At 28.1% G+C, this 18,090-nt stretch overlaps 4 protein-coding genes and 1 long non-coding RNA gene across 12 annotated transcripts in view; 3 read left to right on the top strand and 2 right to left on the bottom strand.

Moving 5' to 3' along the window:
- The window catches only part of LOC122636355, a 15,335-nt gene extending 13,465 nt beyond the window's left edge, over positions 1 to 1,870 (top strand). The window contains exon 2 of the long non-coding RNA XR_006328919.1: positions 1,522 to 1,870. This is a non-coding gene — a long non-coding RNA (uncharacterized LOC122636355). The remainder of the gene's footprint in view (positions 1 to 1,521) is intronic.
- A 4,634-nt stretch (positions 1,871 to 6,504) lies between these two features.
- On the bottom strand, positions 6,505 to 8,392 carry LOC122636342. 6 transcript variants are annotated; one of them, XM_043827472.1, is made up of 4 exons: positions 8,280 to 8,392; positions 7,748 to 7,964; positions 7,519 to 7,654; positions 6,505 to 7,447 (listed from the first exon to the last, which is right to left on the bottom strand). In XM_043827472.1, exons 2-4 carry the CDS (start codon positions 7,914 to 7,916, stop codon positions 6,649 to 6,651), a joined length of 1,104 nt encoding a protein of 367 aa, XP_043683407.1. In that variant the 5' UTR covers positions 7,917 to 7,964; positions 8,280 to 8,392; the 3' UTR covers positions 6,505 to 6,648. The 6 variants fall into 6 exon arrangements, with proteins under 6 accessions (XP_043683407.1, XP_043683408.1, XP_043683409.1 ...); XM_043827473.1 differs by lacking the exon at positions 8,280 to 8,392 and adding an exon at positions 8,107 to 8,272; XM_043827474.1 differs by lacking the exon at positions 8,280 to 8,392 and adding an exon at positions 8,094 to 8,272.
- A 711-nt stretch (positions 8,393 to 9,103) lies between these two features.
- LOC122636352 (NADH dehydrogenase [ubiquinone] 1 beta subcomplex subunit 9) lies at positions 9,104 to 9,964 on the top strand. The gene is made up of 2 exons (XM_043827489.1): positions 9,104 to 9,293; positions 9,519 to 9,964. Exons 1-2 carry the CDS (start codon positions 9,184 to 9,186, stop codon positions 9,844 to 9,846), a joined length of 438 nt encoding a protein of 145 aa, XP_043683424.1. The 5' UTR covers positions 9,104 to 9,183; the 3' UTR covers positions 9,847 to 9,964.
- Positions 9,965 to 10,398: 434 nt separating this feature from the next.
- Positions 10,399 to 15,338, top strand: LOC122636349 (GTP-binding protein Rit2-like). The gene is made up of 5 exons (XM_043827485.1): positions 10,399 to 10,867; positions 10,974 to 11,030; positions 11,120 to 11,193; positions 11,276 to 11,467; positions 11,530 to 15,338. Exons 1-5 carry the CDS (start codon positions 10,678 to 10,680, stop codon positions 11,770 to 11,772), a joined length of 756 nt encoding a protein of 251 aa, XP_043683420.1. The 5' UTR covers positions 10,399 to 10,677; the 3' UTR covers positions 11,773 to 15,338.
- LOC122636351 lies at positions 11,226 to 17,529 on the bottom strand. Of its 3 annotated transcripts, none has more exons than XM_043827488.1 (6): positions 17,338 to 17,516; positions 16,909 to 17,103; positions 16,444 to 16,678; positions 16,295 to 16,373; positions 13,975 to 14,043; positions 11,226 to 11,339 (listed from the first exon to the last, which is right to left on the bottom strand). In XM_043827488.1, exons 2-6 carry the CDS (start codon positions 17,076 to 17,078, stop codon positions 11,335 to 11,337), a joined length of 558 nt encoding a protein of 185 aa, XP_043683423.1. In that variant the 5' UTR covers positions 17,079 to 17,103; positions 17,338 to 17,516; the 3' UTR covers positions 11,226 to 11,334. The 3 variants fall into 3 exon arrangements, with proteins under 3 accessions (XP_043683423.1, XP_043683422.1, XP_043683421.1); XM_043827487.1 differs by lacking the exon at positions 11,226 to 11,339 and adding an exon at positions 11,868 to 13,911 and having other exon boundaries at positions 17,338 to 17,509; XM_043827486.1 differs by lacking the exons at positions 11,226 to 11,339; positions 13,975 to 14,043 and adding an exon at positions 15,666 to 15,949 and having other exon boundaries at positions 17,338 to 17,529.
- Positions 17,530 to 18,090: the final 561 nt, after the last annotated feature.

Raw genomic sequence — 18,090 nt, forward strand, 5'->3', positions numbered from 1 at the left:
TTCGTGGTAATCTAACGTCAAAGTTTAATCTTATAGAATGACGAGATATAATCGCGTCATGATATTTGTAGTACAGTAATCGTATTCATACGAGGTATATAATCACTGAATGAAATCATTCGGCAAATGTGCGGTCGAATATAGAATCGATTTCTTTTTTTTTTTTTTTTAATCATAATCCTTTTAGTGAATGCGTTCGTCAAATAACGTCATTGATAATCTAATGCCAAAGTTTTAATCTAATACAACGACGAGTTACCACGCTTGTGATGATGTTTATAATACACACAGTATATAATCGTGAAAAATTTTAATGGAAATCTGAATGATATCGTACGTCAATGAATCAAATGCTTCTCTTTGACAGGGATTTCCTTTTCTTTTCCCATTTTTTTTTTCTTCGAACGGATTTAAGCGTATAATTTTATCGAAAAAAAGAAAATTGGATCGAAACTTTCAGAGGTACGTCTGTTGACGTTGATGTTGGAACATTTGATAGGCTTGATAATTTGATAATTTGTAATGTTGATGACTTGTGAAAGAAGAAAAAAAAAAAAGAAAGAAAGAAATAGAAATGAATGGAATCTTAACCTTTAGCACTATGAGGTCACCGCTGACGTGACAACAGTATTTTTCTGTAGAACTCTTGAGTCATCTCTGACGTATGTTACTCTATTTAGTTAATAAAAAGATATGATTAACAAATCAGTAAAGAATAGTTTTATTCCAAATATCTCTTTCCAAATGTTATACACGAATAAAGAGAAAGAGAGAGAAAGAGAAAGAGAAAGATGAGATATATCAAAAGCAGAAAAAAAATGAAATTAAAACTGACTTTGAGTTTAGTGAGAAAGAGCTCAGAAAAATAATTATGACGCAAAGGTTTCAACCTTTTCTGCGAGTTTAAATTCTCTCTCGCGTTATATTTTTCTTTTTACTAAAAAAAAATATACGCATTATTTGACACGACTATTATATATTCTACTAAAACTATTCGTCTGTTAAAATAATTGTATTTTATTAGAATTCATCGTCCTAAAAAAAATGTCAATGAGGTAATACAAAAAGGTTACATCCCAGACTTAATCATTCGAATTAGGAGAGTTCGAATAATTAGAGACTTAATCATATGAATTAACATTCGTTTCAAAACTTTCTTGTTTTTTCTTTTTTTTTTTCAAATATTTTTTTACTAACATTACAAACATATATATTAATTCACATAATTTATTATAAAATAAAATTGAAGATAAAATATATTTAGATGACCCAAATAACGTCGAGGGAAGCTCGTCATAGGAATTCAAAGGATTCAATTATTTCCCCCGTGGACTTCCCCATGTAGTTTGGTCCATGTTTACCTTTTTCATGAAAAAGAATATTTTCTAGTACTGATAAAACATCTTTTTCGTAATAATCTCGATTGTATTATTGGTTCGCAAATATAAACGCAATTCGGATAGAAACGTGTACCATTTTGCTTGCTTCTAAAAAAAAAGAAAAAAGAAAGAAAAAAGAGAGAGAGAAAAGAAGGAAAGGACAAAATTTTTGTTCTTAAATTCTCTATGGAAGCATGATTCTAAAAGTTTTACGCGGATTATCCTTCATTGTCGTTTAGTTTGACATTTTACGAGGATACGTTTAACGGAGGAGAATATGTTTTGAACGTCATTCGCATTCCTAACGAATCCAACATTGATTTTAAAGCTGGTAGTTCGATAATATGGGTCAGTAGACTTTTCCCGATAAGCTTGCTCTTTTGCTCTCATCGTCGATAGCGTTAATACTACACGGCATGGCACACCACACGTAAATATATACGTACATACATACATAAATACATAGATACAAGTATACATATACGTACATACATACATATATCCATATAGATACATACATAGATACATAGATAAATACATAGATAGATATATAAAGAGATGTATAACTTCTTCGCTTTTCGATCATTATCATCTAACACAACCATCGGCGCGACCTTTCGCCACGGGTATCTTAGTCTCTACGAGATAAATTACGCCAAGGCAACGGCAAACCTTTTGTCAAAGAACTATGAGAAAGCTTTTACGAGCAAACTCTAAACCTTGGTAGTCTATAAATGACGAAGAAGAAACTGTTGATGAGAGCAAGAATGAGCAAAAGAGAACCAGCAAGAATGTTTAAGAAAAGCCGATAAATTTGGCTGGCTAAATTAGTTCGCTATATGTATATACTGGGTGGGCCAAAAGTGTTTCCTCCTAGGTCATTTTTCAATATCAATTAACACGCTTTCGAGGATCTTTAGCTTCGGTAATAAGATTTCGTAAGACGGTCCGGTCCTTGCAGTTTCGCGATATGAAAGAAAGGACAAAAAAGAAAAGAAAAGAAAAGAAAAGACAAAAAAAAAGCACGAACAAGCGAAAATAGAAATTAGCCTAAATAACAGGTTGATTTCCAAGATCGTCTAGAAACTGTTGACCCATCTAAGATCTTTTGGCCCGCTCTGCACAACTTTTGATCAAGATTTGAGAGAGGGAAAAGAGAGGGACATAAAGAGAAAGAAATACACATACACGTTACAAATAAGAGGCCATTGCACTGCTGGCCGAAATCACAATGGAACGAAACCTAATAAAGGGCTGAGCTACCAAAGTGTATCTCCGTGCGTGACGAGGACGTACATAACGAAGAAAGAAAAGAGCAAAAAGAGAAAAAGAAAGCAGAAAAAATAAATAAACGAACGAACGAACGAACAAACGAACGAACGAACAAACAAACAAACAAACAAACAAACAAACAAATAAATAAATACATAATTAAACTAAAAGAAAGAGAGTAAAGACCGATCAGGGTAGCGTGACCCGTTATAGAAAATGAAACCCTACAAGAACTTGGCTGACTCTCGATAATCAAGAGTATTCGCGTTATACGCAGAGCTGGGCCGTTGGCTTCTCGAAATTTCACGAACTAACCAATCCAAGAAGAGAGAGAGAAAGAAAGAGAGAGAGAGAGAGATCTCCGTTAACGTTCACATGCCAAAAATCTGTTCGAAGATGACCTAGAAACCTGTTTACCCTGGCGAATTCGAATGCGGAGGTCCCGCCTTATATACGAAAGAACGATATATACATACATATATTGTAACTGTGTATAATCCGCAGTGTGAGCTTTTCCTCGATCTTCTACTTAACCACCTCTATTTCGAGTGTTTCCTCGTGATGCTAAGCACTTCGCCGTGACGACGCCGATATCGTCTCCTTCTCCTCCTCCATCTTCTTTTTCTTCTCTTTCTTTTCCTTCTTTCTCGTCTCCTTTCTTTTCTTCTCCTTTTTCTTCTCTTACTCCCCTTTTTGTTTTTCTTTCTTTCGTCTCCTTTTTTTCTTCTCTTTCTCTTCTTTTTCTCCTTTTTCTTCTTTCTCCTCTCGACGACAAACCAGACGAGAACTTGAAACGATTTACTAAATGATCCAACACTTCACATTTTGTATATCATTAATTCAGGAATTCATTAATTCGTTAGTATCGAGAATTCCCTTCGAAACTCTGCAGTTTCTTTCTTCTGTGCTTTTTTCTTTTTTCTTTTTTTCTTTTTTTCTTTTCTTTTTTTTTGTTTTCTTTCTATTGTAATGAATGAGTTAAATTGTTATACACAAGTCGATACTATCTGTGTCTTTCCTTTTTTTAGTGCATAGGTATCATATTTATTCGTTTATTCGTTTATTCGTTTATTATCGTGAACAAGAATATTTTATTCTACATATATGATATTGTATATAAATTTTGATTGAAAGAATAAAACGTACTTTACGTCGTACTTCAACGCTAGCTAATCTATAGAAAAATCGTATGTGCGAATGTATGTACATATCTAAATAAAATAACAATCATAAAAATCATAAAACAACAGTCATAAACAACATCATAAAATGATAGAATTGATCTTATTGATCGTAAAAATATCTATGAAGAATCACACGTACGTATGGTATATACGTGCGATATAATAAAAATCATAAAAGCATAATTATACAATTTTAACAATCATAATGTAGTAAGATCGATCTTGCGTATACCATAATGAGATCATAGAGGAATCTATGGAAAATTATATGTATGTGTATACGTGTATATGTGTGTAAGTATGTATTTAGGAATCTGATTATTCTGCTCTCCTCTCTAGTAGTCGACTCTACAACTAGTCAGACCGGCTCTAGTCTATCGCAATCGATAACGGCAAAGTAGAAGACAGCGATAGCTTTTACTTATATACATTAGATGCAATATATACATAACATCGATCAATGCAATAACAAAACGTTTTAATATAATTACTTTGAGTGATTAATAATATCATGACAAAATACGATGACAAGTGAAAAAGATTGTCTTTCTGAACGATATTATTGAGAAATTCATAATTAAAATATCTTTATTAATATTTAATAATGCGAGTTATCACGACGAAGAGATCGTCGTTTATTAAATCATAATTTTTTTTTTTTTTTTTTTTTTTCAGTGAAAACAGAAAAAAGAGAAAAGGAAAAGTAAAAAAGGCACGTGTTTGAAAGTATAACGTTAGGAATGTATATAAAAAAAATAGAAAGAACAGATATATCCTAACGAAGTGACCTAATTAAAATAATTCTTTCTAATAATTCAACGATTTCAATAAAACATTAAATAATGACATTATTATCGGTACAACAAAATTATTTAAATACGATATATAATTACTTGATTTATTTATAATACGATGACGAGTGAAACGTCCTCTTTAAGAACGAAAATTTAGAGTCAATGTCTTCTTAATAATATTTAATGGATTATCGCAAATTAATTCTGATTGTCAAGCAAATAAAAAAAGAAACATTAGTGTTGGAAGTATGAAAAATAGAAAAAAAATATTCTTTAACGGAAATGACCTAACTAAAATAGTACTTTTGAACAATTCAAGAGTTTGAATAAAACATGGTAATTTCTGAATGATACTATCACCGATGTAACAGTTAACATTGAGAATGTATTTTTATCGATAACAGTGGCCTTTTACTTTTAAACTTTCGTGCTGATAGAAAGCATGTGTACTTGATCCCAAGGCTATATATATATATGCATATGTACATACATACATACATACATACATACATACATACATATATATATACAGTCACACATACATACATACATATGTACATACATACACACATGCACATGCACGTACATATACATATACATACATACATATATATATAAAGATTGACATTCTTCTGTTAAAGTCCTTATTAATTAATAATATAGATGTGCGTGAAAGAAATGATCGATTTTGTTTGCGTTGCATTTATCAAGGATGGTAATGAATGTTTATGAAAATGACAAGTGGGTGCGAAGGGCTGACACGAAAGTAATCGAATTAGTCCCGGTATCCCGCAAAGTACGCAAAACGGTTTCGCTGCATTTCTATCCAATTAGGTTTGCACGGACTATGCGATACCGGGTGGAGGTCGAGCTTCCATTAAGAACTACTTCGCCCGCATGATGTGTAATCCAAGCTTTTCTCGCAAGGACCAAAGTGGGACACACGATCAGTTTTCCTATCGTCCATATACTCTCTTATTTCCAACAAAGCAGAAATCTTATCATGGTACAGTAAAGATTTATATAAAAAATTAAAAGAAGATATAGCAAAAAAATTTGCTAATTTGATAAATAACATATGGATTAAATAATATGTTTTTAATAAATTTCTAGTATTATTTTCTCTATATATATTATATATTAATTTTTGTAATAAATTTCTCTGTAATTATTATTAATATTTTTAATAACAAAACTATCATTAATGTTTTCTTTGTGAATTATGACAGACGTTCATCATTGTGTATAATGAACAGTTTTATTATCTAAACACATTGATTATTTAAACATTATTATTATTATTACTATTATTATTATTATTATTATTATCATCATCATCAGTATTATTATCATTGTTATTATTATTACTATTATTTTTATTTATTATCATTATATATATAAATTTAATGCTTTCTTTTTATTAAAAATTGTTTAATACACAATAGATGAATGCGTTTTTCAATATTTATAACAAATTTGTTATTATGTACAATTTAGATTATTTCCTTTACTAAATCAATCGTTATTAATCTCTTAACTGTGAAAATGACAAATTAACTCTACATTTCCAATTTTCCATTTTACAAATTTATTAATTTATCCGAAGTTTTCCTATTTCTCTTTCTCTCTCTCTCCCATTTTCTCTACATCCCTCAACAGTTTATGTTTAATTGAAATAAATATTCTATATTCACGATTGAAAATTTTCCTGATTAACAAGGTAAAATACTCTAGGAAAGACACAGCACTATACATATACATGATTAAAAATATAAAATTTTTTTAATACTTCTACTAAAAGTAGCACAGAAAAAAATAATTCTGATAAAGCGACCACAGATTTGTACAAAAAGCATACAAATATTAATAAGATCCTTTACATCTTACACAGCCTGCACACAAAATGCTTTATTAAAATAAAAAATCTTCGAACGACGAAAAACTTTGTATTACATAAAAATGAAAAAACATTTTCAACAATAAATCCTTCCAGTGATAGTATCTACAACTTAGAAACTGTCAACCTTTTTTATTCTGATATTGGTCTATCATATTACAAGGAATCAATACCAATTTTGGAATCATGCCTCGCGGTGTTACAAATCGTTGCGTTCTTTGTGTATTTTGTCCGGAAAAGCGTACCTCTGCCTCTGTAACAATTTTACAAATATTCATTTTTATGTCTGCTTGTGCTTTTGGTGGTAATCTCTTGACGGTTTGTGCCATACTATCAAAAAACAGTTCTATACTGCTTTTGCTTTCCGGCGCTAGATAAACTTGTTCTAGATTCCTTTCTCCATCTTCTTGAATATTATTTAATCCTTTCATAGGCGTCGGAGGAGTAGTAGTTGTAGTAGATGAACTGGTTATGAAAACAGGTGTAGTTATAGTATTGTTATCAATAGAGACCATGTTTTTAGTTTTCGAAGGAGTCTTTAAAATACTATACATGTTAGGCACCTCTGCACTAGATGGATCTTCCACCTTTAACCTCTTCGGTTTTATCTTTCTATATCTTGATTGTATTTGTTGAATATAAGCATCAATAGCATCTTGGGATTCTACTTGGTCATTTTCTATTTGTATATTTTCTGCTAACTGTTGATTATTGGTATGTAACATTTCTAAAGGTTCAGTATCCGCTAAAACTGGATCCGCCGTTGTCTCTTCGAGTACCTCTAAATATTCACTATAATCTTCATCATTGCGATCTTCCAATTGTTCAAGGAGACCTTCCGAACTTATTCCACCTGCGTTTATATCTTGTATATATTCTTCTGACAATTCTATGCTTTGTGGTTGATAATCTGATTCATACCTAATCGAATATACTCGTTTAACTATATATCTATATATGTCAATGTTGTGCTGTGTCGTTTAAAAACTTACGGAAATTTTAAGAAACTTAGATGATCTTCAAAAATCCATTTCTTTCTTCTAACACCTTTCTCAGTCTTATTTTTGTACTTTAAGATGCGACAATAGGTATCCCGTAGATTTTTCCATCTTAATCTTACCCATGTTGCTGTATAATCCAAATAATACTGATGTAAGTTTTACTGTATCACGTATCATGATGATCTTCAATAAAAAAGAATTTCTATATAATTAATCTTACGATCAAGACCAAGTTCATCCGAAATACGTTTCCAAACTTTCTGTTTAAATTCTTGAAGCTTAATGGAAGATCCCTTAACTTCTGAACTATAAAGGACAGGATGTTGTTTAATAGCTTCAATTATTTTCAAAGAAATTTTATGAGAATCTGGTGGCATTGTTGGCATCATTTTGTATCTTGATGTTAAATAGACCTTTCACGCACAGTTCGTTATTATCTGAAAAAAAAAAAAAAAGAAAAACAAGAAGTATACAAAATTTATAAAAAATCCATATACACAAATATGAAGTATATATGAAATAACCGCTCCATATCATTTCACGTTTGATGTACACATTTTAGATACTTTTCTAAACAACCTTTCATTCTTATTCGCATAATGCGACAAAAATGAAAATTCTGATCGACTTTTCTACGTGGCATCATTTCTATCGTATACGATTTTGATGAGATTGTATATTCGAATAACGTATCGTGCGCTTGAGCATACAGTCGCTTAGTAAGAATCGGTCGTGAACAGTTTGTGAAGTACCTCAAATCCGCAGAAATTGCTCTGCCGCTAGAAATATAAAGGGTCCGTTAATGAAACGACAACTGCACACGACAATACCGTTTGGGCAACGCCATCGCTTAATGCTTACTGTAGTTCCGTCGCAGTTTCTAACCGGAAATAAGGACAAATAAGATTCCAATTTCAAATGTGTCTTATCTAAATTCGTCGGTTTAATTAAAAGACGTAAAATTAAAAAATCTTATTCGTTGAAAACAACTAAGTATTCTATTTTTTATTAATCGTTTAAATATTTTTATTATAATTAATAATTAATTAATAAAAATTATTTCAAAATCTTATAGGAAGAAAAACAAATGCCTGTCGTTGATCATCAACCAATCACGTGCAAGTTCTTATACAATTATATCTTGTTATATATTTCAAGAAATTACAATCGATTGACCAATCATATTATTTTATTTATCAACGTAATTTCCGTTATATATTTGACGATAATATTGAACTTGATTAATCTCTATTCGTTACAAATTTTATTTCCATAATATTTTTTAACAGTTTAATAATAAAATGCAAGCATCGATAAATTTTATATGTTGCATTAATTATACTTGAGATATATATATATATATATATACATACATATATATAGAATAAGATGTTTTATATTTGAAGTTATTCCATTGTGAGAAATGCAAAAGGAAATTATATATATTTAGAAATAGAAGTACTTGAAAGAAAAATTTAAATATATCGCCATTATGTAAAACTTCGAGAAAAATCTAACAGATGTCGCCTCATTGATTATCTAAATATGAACATAAGAAATATTCTTGGATTTTCAGGTTAAAGACTATAGATATAGATCATTCTGATCATGTAATCTTATAATTTACGAAAAAGTTGAATTGAAAGATTAAAAAAGATGGCACAATTACCATCCGGAATTGTATCTCATTCTCAAAAAGTTTGCAGTTTATATAAACGAGCTTTGTCTTGTCTTAAAGATTGGTGTAACGATCGTTTAGAATACAGGTATAAGTAATTTATAATATGAATATAATATATATACATATATATAATACATAATATATATAATATATATATATTATATTTAGATTTTTATATTGTATATATAAACAGTCATTATATATGTAACACGTATAGTGACAGTATTGTAAAAGATATAATAATCAAAAAAAATATTAAATTATTCATAAGATTATCGCATGATTTCTATTCTTTTTTATTCTTGTTTAGATACAACGCTATAAAACTTCGCCAACGCTTTGAAAAAAATGCATGTATCGTAGATTTGAGATTAGCAAAACATCTGTTACAAGAAGGTGAAGAAGAATTATTTCAAAGACAACATTTTCAACCGTATATATACCCTGAGTCACCAGGAGGTGTTGCTTATAAACGAGATGCCTTACTACCGGATAGTATAGTAGATAACTGGGAACCAATTGAAAAAGCAATGTATCCTAAATATTTTGCACAACGTGCAGAACGTAAGAAAAAATACTTGGAATGGTATTACAAGGAATATCCACAAAAACAGCTAGAATGTAAAGATACTCATTGAAAACATTCAAGATAAAAAAATTAGTTGTACCATACTCAGTAAGTATAGAAACATAATGGAAGTCTTACTGTATTCTTGATTTGTAATGTTTAGCATTACCAATAAATTTTTTTGAATGAATATTTCGTTTACAGTTAATTCTATAAGTTATTAAAATAATTATATTATTATATTATAATATATTATAATTAATTATATATTATTATGAATCAAACGTATGTATTATGTACACGGAATACAATAAACGAATATTTAAACAATATTGTGCATTCGTTTAAACATTACGTAGATCGTAATACGCGTTAAATAAAAAATAATTTCGAATTAAATATACGTAATAGACGTATGACAGAGACAGTGTTTCCCTATTACGATTGTAGTTCATATTTTGTCCATACCTGTCGCTGAAGTCGCATATGCTACGAGTGATAGATGGTGAACAACCTTAATAATGATTGAACTGATTGATATATAAGTTGATGAAAATATCTTAAGATGTCGCCACTATTTATATATATTAATATGTGTCAATATATACTTTGGTCGGAGCCGTGTCGTGGATGGTCGTGGATCATCGTGAACGTTGTGTCAGGGCCGTGCTTTTCAGCCATGCCTTGCCTAACTGTAAAAAAGGTTACGTTTAAATGATTCGTTTAAATATTAGCCCTTGAAAAAGCCTAGAACGAAACGTTGCAATGTAACATCTCGCAGACGAGATTAAACATGAATCTCATTTGCTTTAATGAAATGGAGTTGGGGTGTCTATGTAAAAGTAAATTATTATTCGATCAAATATGTCGGTCGTATTAAAAAAAATTCAATGGTGAATAGATGTGGCAAAAAAGTAACATTTTCGACACGCACAAATTTTTTACAATGTCACTTGACATTCTACAAGAAAAAAATGCACATACAATAAACGGCAAGGGCAATATGTCGGTAGTGTCACAGCCTACTACTAGAGGTGGGCTTAGAGTTTACAAGATAGTTGTCTTGGGTGATGGTGGTGTTGGAAAATCAGGTATTGATTCAAGTATCTCGACTTAAAAAAAATATATATATATAAATAGAGGAGTAAAACAAAAAATCTGATCATATAATAAATATTAATATAGATTTTTTTTCAGCTGTAACTCTGCAATTCGTAAGTCATAGTTTCCTCGAATGTCACGATCCAACAATAGGTAAGATGTGCTTTTATTTGACTTGCTTTAACTTTAATTTAATCATATTTTATTTTGTTTTGTATCTAATATATCGTTCCTTTTAACAGAGGATTCGTACCAACAACAGGCTGTAATAGATGGAGAAGCAGCACTTTTAGATATTTTAGATACTGCTGGACAGGTCTGATATTTTTTATCATTAAAGCAAATAAATTTAATTTTCTTAATAATTTTATATAATGTATATATGTTCTTGAATCCAGGTAGAATTTACGGCAATGCGTGATCAGTATATGAGGTGTGGCGAAGGATTCATGATATGTTATTCTGTAACAGATAGACATAGTTTTCAAGAAGCTTTAGAATATCGTAAATCAATATCACGTGTACGGCCTAACGAGCATATTCCACTTGTATTGGTTGGTAATAAATTTGATTTACAGCATCAGCGAGAGGTAAAGTATAACATATATGATATATAATCAAAACATATAATTTTCAATGCAACATTTACCAGGTATCAACAGAAGAAGGTAAAGCGCTCGCAGAACAATTAGGCTGTCCATTTTATGAAACATCTGCTGCACTCCGACAATTTATAGATGATGCTTTTTATTCATTAGTACGACAGATACGTGCAAAAGAAAGATCGCGTAATTCAGTTCGCAAACATAGTCGTTGGTGGCGTCTTCGTTCAATTTTTGCTTTTATATATAGAAGAAAACGAAGACATCATCATCACCATCATTACTCTCCATAATAATAATCAATTTCAAAGGAATTTATTAGATACTCTACATTAGTGAGAGATATAGAAAGAGAAGCAACTACTTTTGGGCTAAAATACAACGAAGAAAGATTTTAATGATTTTTATATTTTTAGAGTACTTTCCTAGGGATTAATAATTTACTAACATCACACTGCCTTATCATCAAATCTACATCATAGGTAATTTTGAAATGAGAAAGTGGATCATATATTGAGGTGGCATGCCTATATACTAGATTTGTGTTACATTGGTCCAAACTGTTGTAACATGCCCCCATAGAACAATGTTGAACATAGAATTTAATAAAAGATTCACTTTCGCTATAAGTAAAAAGTATCAGGTATTACAGCAATACATTCTACATGACATTATTCTGTACATGTAGCACATTGTTCTTAAATATTACTCATCTCGAAGGCTGTTGATAAATATATAAGCTCTTATTATTTATAAGAGCTGGTTATATAAAAAAACAAGGAAGTAAATACCTAATATGCATTTCCAGAAGGGCATACTTTTTATTTTTATTTTTTTTTTTTTTTTTATATTTTTTTTTCCTTTGATAAAAAAATACTGCAGATGAAAAAGATTTAGTAATTACACTTAACATGTTTATCTAACCAAAGAAATAAATATTATTGATATATTGCAGAATCCATAAATGGGAAACCTAAAATTTTATAGCATATAAATACATGAATATGAAACGTTAAATGAAAATTTTATAAAATAAATATTTAATATATTGTTTGACTTTTATGAAAAATGTAAAAATTCTATTTATCTTCCTTTAAATGAAGGCCTATATGAGAAGGCAACATAAATATTGAGAATAATTTTTTATACTAAATTTAATACAAATTATACTAGGTATTATATAACGATCAGAATTGTGTATAAAATTAACATTTAAAAAATTATAATTTAGATAATATAAAAGTCGCACAAAAAAGTACGGACTTTTGGAAGGGGCAGTCTTCAATCAGAACACATATTTACATTAGTATATGTAACATTTAGTAATCCAAAGACCCATAATATGTAAATATGTAACAGTTGTAGACTATCCCTTAATTTACTAGTTGGCTTGTGGTATATATGAATATTTAAAAGAAATGTCTTTAATATTAAAGACATTTCTATCATGTTACCACATAAGAAAAAAAAAAAAATGAATTTATAGAATAAATATCTAGTCGTTACTTAATAATGTCCTAGTCAAAAAAATTCTACATTTTGTTATATGGATATCAATATAGTGTTAAATAATGCAGCTTGAATATTATTTATGTACAATGTGTAGTATATTAAAATAAAATCGTCCTTATAATGCGTTTTATAATACGCACAATGTACTCATAAGCAATATAATTATATGTGAATCATAATGTTCTTTAATTAAATGTAAATTGAAATTTAAGTAATTTATTAATTAGTTATATGATAAAGAAGAAAATAATATATTATTTTTAACAAAAAACCAACAAATAGATTGGCAGCATTAACAATTACTATCACTATATATTGTTTGCTAATATATAATTTATAACATGACACTTGTACATTAAAGCTTATATCATGCTATGTATTACCATACTTAAACATAATTGATTTATTGATTTGTCGTATTAATAAATTTTTTGTTATTTCTAGATAATTATATTTCTTCAGAAGTGTATAGAAAAATGAATATTAAGAGAAAATACAATTGTATCATTATAACATTGATTTTTTTATTCCATAATTTTACATGAAAGCAGATATAGGTGAATTATTTTCTTGAGAATAATAAGTATAATAATACTTAATATTGTTATACTGCATAACTATGGTTAAATATTAGAAGCTATTGAATATTATTTCTAAAACTAATCTATTATTATCTTAGAACACCAATTATTAAATTTGCTTTAATTGTCTCAGCAAATAGTAAAGTATCAGTAAATATTATTTAGCACGAGTAAATAGAATTTAGCATGAGTAAATAGAATTTAGCATGAGTAAAGAGTATTTAGCATGAGTAAATAAGTATTTATATCATAGAGATATTTAATTTGTCGTTTCATTAGTTGGTTTTCTTTCTATATAAAAGATACTTTCTATTATCGGTATTTTTGGAATATCTACATCTGAAACATTTAGTTAAATATATATTTATTTAATAGTATAATATGTATAAAATCTTTTATTACCATCTTTCATTATTTCGTCATCTTCTATTCCTTCAATCGTGCTATTTTCTATTGTTGAATCGATTTCAGCTGAAAAATTTTGTATATATATTAATTCTTCTACAAAAAAAATTACACACCGACTAAATGACAAAATGATATTTGTTATATATAATATAACTATATAAAGTATATATAAAGCATGTATAAAAATATATAAAACAAAAATGAAATTTAAACTGATATTATATTAATATTCATTACAATAATTTTAAAGTCATCACATTTCAACAAGAAATACATGTACAAGGATTAAACAAAATAATGGAAACATTTGAAAAAGATATACATTTAGGAGCATAAGCCTTTTTGGTCATTTTCCATACATAAACCCGTTCTGTTGTTAGAAACAATAAAAAAAGATGACTCATCAGACCATATTATTTTTTTTTGTTCGCAGAAATTCCTACTTTATGATAATTATACCATCTTTTTCTCACTATAACGTTGCTACCAGTAATTAAAAACTTAGAAATTGTAATCCTACCATTGATGTTGAATTTATGAAGCTCTCGACGGACTGTTTTAGTTGAAACAGGATCTTACAGATATTCATTCAGGTTCTGTTGTCACCTTTTCTGCAGTCTTGAGATTGCAATCCTCTTCAATATTCGACGATTCTTCTCATATAAGATTAATTTCCGTCCGCTATTCTCTTCTTAGCCGATGAGGTCTTTACGTGATTTTTGTATATGCGTCATAACCTTAAAAACTCTTCCTCTTGATACACCAAATAAAATAAAATAGCAGTCTTCGTTGCAAATGTTTCAATTAAATGTGCACGAACAATTAATTCTCTTTAAAAATCCGATAAATTTCCCATATAACAACATCTACGTACTTACGATCCGTTCCGCACGAGAATAAATAATACACTGATCTATTATAGAGGTTACTACATAGAATAAACTAACATGACTCAAACGATTCTAAGAATAAAGAGGCAACAACTTGACAAAAACAAACGAACGTTACAGACAACGGAGAAGGTTATCAACAACGATAACAATAGCGATTATCTTTGTTTTTCTTTTTTGTAGCTATTCTTCTCAAACTATCGATCGAATATATCACGCACTTTTCATTATATTTTTAAATATAAAATATTAGTTATTATGATCGCAATATGTAGATTATCGTTTGATTTTTTTCGATCATTCAATGACTGTTGCAATAAATGGTGGTTGTGACATTAATACAAAAAAGAATTATTGCAGCATTAGAAGAGTGTTTCCATTATTTTGTCTAATTCCTGCATGTATATGTATATATATCCACGCATATCATACATACATACATACATACATACAACACACATATATATATATATATAAAAATATAAAATACATATATAAATATAATATACATAAAATATAATACATAAAATATAATATATAATATATAAAATATAAATATAATATATATAAAATAATAAAATTTCAATTGATATTACATGAATATTTATTACGATTTTAAATTCATCATATATGTTATAACAACAAATAAATGCATATATATATCGTATATATTTTTTTGATCAAAAATCTCCTAGGATTTAATTGTATATAATCTTTAAAATGACCAATCAATTTTAAAAATAATTTCAACATAGAAAATTATATCGGTAAAAAAAAAAATTATTTATTGGAATATAATGTTTTTCTTTTCTTTTTTTTTTTTTTTATGGAAAAATTGAAAAAATAGAACTATTAGATTTTCATGGCAGTTTCTTTCTTTCCCTGAATTTTGAGGAAAGTACCACTACCTTTTAACATTGTTACTGAAAGACGAGGAACTAGGCGCACAGCACCAGGTGGATCTGTTGGTAGAATTGGGATTTGATGATACTTCAAACCACGCTGACCAGCTACAGATATGCTTATAGCAGAGTCCCGAACAAGATGTAACTGACTAGCATCAATGACCTTTCTTGTAGCTAAATCAGCAGAGTCCGAGAATATCTTATGATACTAAGTCAAAAATTAAAAGGCTATACTTCTTGTTTATCATTTTTTACAAATGATTGAACTTGATTTGATTGAATAAATAAGAATTTCTATTTTAATTAACATTTAAATTACCCAATATGTAGAACCTTGCAATAATAATTCTGTATAAAGTATATTTAATAAAAAATGTTAAATAAAAGATAATAAAAAATGTTCATATAATTTAAATATATAGATAATTTAAAATGTGTAAATATGTTATTAAAAATTAAAATATAAAGTAAAATGCTATGCCATTCAAGTAATACTGTAATATATAAATAACAACTTACGTGCTAACGTAGGATTAGATTTAATATTATTAGCTGGTGCATTATAAGCAAGTTTTAATTTTACCAATTCATCTTTGACCTATGGAAGTTATTTTATTAATAATTTAATAGTTATATATAATGTATTTTATATAAAAAAAGTAACATACCTTTTCTAATTCTTTCTGAAATCTTTCATTTTCTTTTAGTTTTGCATTCAATATACTCAATGAGTGCAATTTACTTTTACAGATTGTCATAGAATTTTTAAGTTCATCATTTTTTTTCTGTATATTATTTTGCTTTTCTAATTTTATATGTAAATAAGCTATGTCATCTTCCATTTGTTTATATCTTTGTTCTAATTTCATACGTAATGTTACACACTGATTCCTTTCTTCTATACTATAAAAGATATAATTTTTTTTTATAATATATTTAATAACTAAGTATTTAACACTCTATAATAATAGAAATCAACATGTACGATTTTTTACATATATTTGATTTGTTATCGATAGATTCTTTGAAGCAAAGGATTATAATTTGATACAACATCCATATCATAATACTAATTATATTTAAAAATATATTTTCTACTACTTACAATATGCTATGTAATAAAGTATCTTTACCTCATTTTAAGCTGCTCGTTTAGTTGATTTACTTGTATCGAAAAATCTATGTTTTCAGAAGATAAATACCACCAGTAATAAGAAAGCAAGAAGGTCCAAAAAATAAGTAGTGTAAATATAACTGATGAATATTTTTTGGTTTTTTCATGCTTCATTCTATCAAATACCATTGTACTTTTAATTTTAACTTCCTACCTAATACATATAAGTTTTGATATTAATAACAAGTCTATAAAACAAAGAAATAAAATCAATCTCTAATACTTTTAGATAGATTAGTTTTTGTAAATATTTGTAAAGAAACTTTTGATAAAATTAAATTTCAATTTATTTTATTCTACTCAGCATACGTATATATAAGTGCTCAGACACTTTAATCTTTAAACCAAATACGAAATTTTTATGACATTTGTGATTGAAATATCTTACAAATAATATATCTTCGTACGTATTTCGTTGTTATTACTCTTAATATTAATTATTAGTCTTGTCACTGATACGTATGTTTATCTACGATTTAAATAAGAAATATCACGTAGCAACTACCTCACTCCCTGTTACCTTACAACATGGACGCCTAGTATATACTATATAGTTACTATTGCCCTACTTATCAATGTGTATACAAAAATCGTTAAACGTATCAATCGTTAACATTTATTCTAATTAACCACCTGATAATCGTGAATGATCGTGGATATTTACTCCAATATATGCTATAGTTTGTGTTTGTTTTTATACGTGACAGTTTCTATGTCAATGAATTAATTATAAAAATGTGAATATTTGGTTAGAGATAACGTACCATTCACATTTGTGAAAGTAGATCGTACATATGTATATAATCAATATTTTGTTGAGCAAGATTAATATTAGTTTTATAAATAATTGATTATTATTATTGTTATTATTATTTGATAATATAAAAAAGTTTAATTTCGAGTTTAGAACATAATTATTCTGTATAAATGAAAAGGAAGTTATTTGTATGTATGTATGTATAAATGTATTATGTATGTATGTACTTATGTACGTATATATGTATGTATGATGTATGTATGTATTTATTTATTTACATACGTATATACGAAAGTCACATTTACTTTATTTTTTCTTCATTATACATAATATATTTTGACTTAACATTCTACCATAATAGATTATTCATTATTGAATAGAATG

The sequence above is a fragment of the Vespula pensylvanica genome, chromosome 21, assembly GCF_014466175.1.
Source record: "Vespula pensylvanica isolate Volc-1 chromosome 21, ASM1446617v1, whole genome shotgun sequence".
Lineage (NCBI taxonomy): Eukaryota > Metazoa > Arthropoda > Insecta > Hymenoptera > Vespidae > Vespula > Vespula pensylvanica.

Coding starts and splice junctions, on each gene's coding strand:
- LOC122636342 (XM_043827472.1), bottom strand. CDS start 7,916: ATGATGCCAACAATGCCACCAGATTCTCATAAAATTTCTTTGAAAATA. Junction 7,655..7,747: donor GGATGAACTTGGTCTTGATC/GTAAGATTAATT, acceptor TGGATTATACAG/CAACATGGGTAAGATTAAGA. Junction 7,448..7,518: donor CTAAGTTTCTTAAAATTTCC/GTAAGTTTTTAA, acceptor ATATTCGATTAG/GTATGAATCAGATTATCAAC.
- LOC122636349 (XM_043827485.1), top strand. CDS start 10,678: ATGTGGCAAAAAAGTAACATTTTCGACACGCACAAATTTTTTACAATG. Junction 11,194..11,275: donor TTTTAGATACTGCTGGACAG/GTCTGATATTTT, acceptor TCTTGAATCCAG/GTAGAATTTACGGCAATGCG. Junction 11,468..11,529: donor ATTTACAGCATCAGCGAGAG/GTAAAGTATAAC, acceptor AACATTTACCAG/GTATCAACAGAAGAAGGTAA.
- LOC122636351 (XM_043827486.1), bottom strand. CDS start 17,078: ATGGTATTTGATAGAATGAAGCATGAAAAAACCAAAAAATATTCATCA. Junction 16,679..16,908: donor AACGAGCAGCTTAAAATGAG/GTAAAGATACTT, acceptor TATCTTTTATAG/TATAGAAGAAAGGAATCAGT. Junction 15,950..16,294: donor ATCTAATCCTACGTTAGCAC/GTAAGTTGTTAT, acceptor CTGCTGATTTAG/CTACAAGAAAGGTCATTGAT.
- LOC122636352 (XM_043827489.1), top strand. CDS start 9,184: ATGGCACAATTACCATCCGGAATTGTATCTCATTCTCAAAAAGTTTGC. Junction 9,294..9,518: donor AACGATCGTTTAGAATACAG/GTATAAGTAATT, acceptor ATTCTTGTTTAG/ATACAACGCTATAAAACTTC.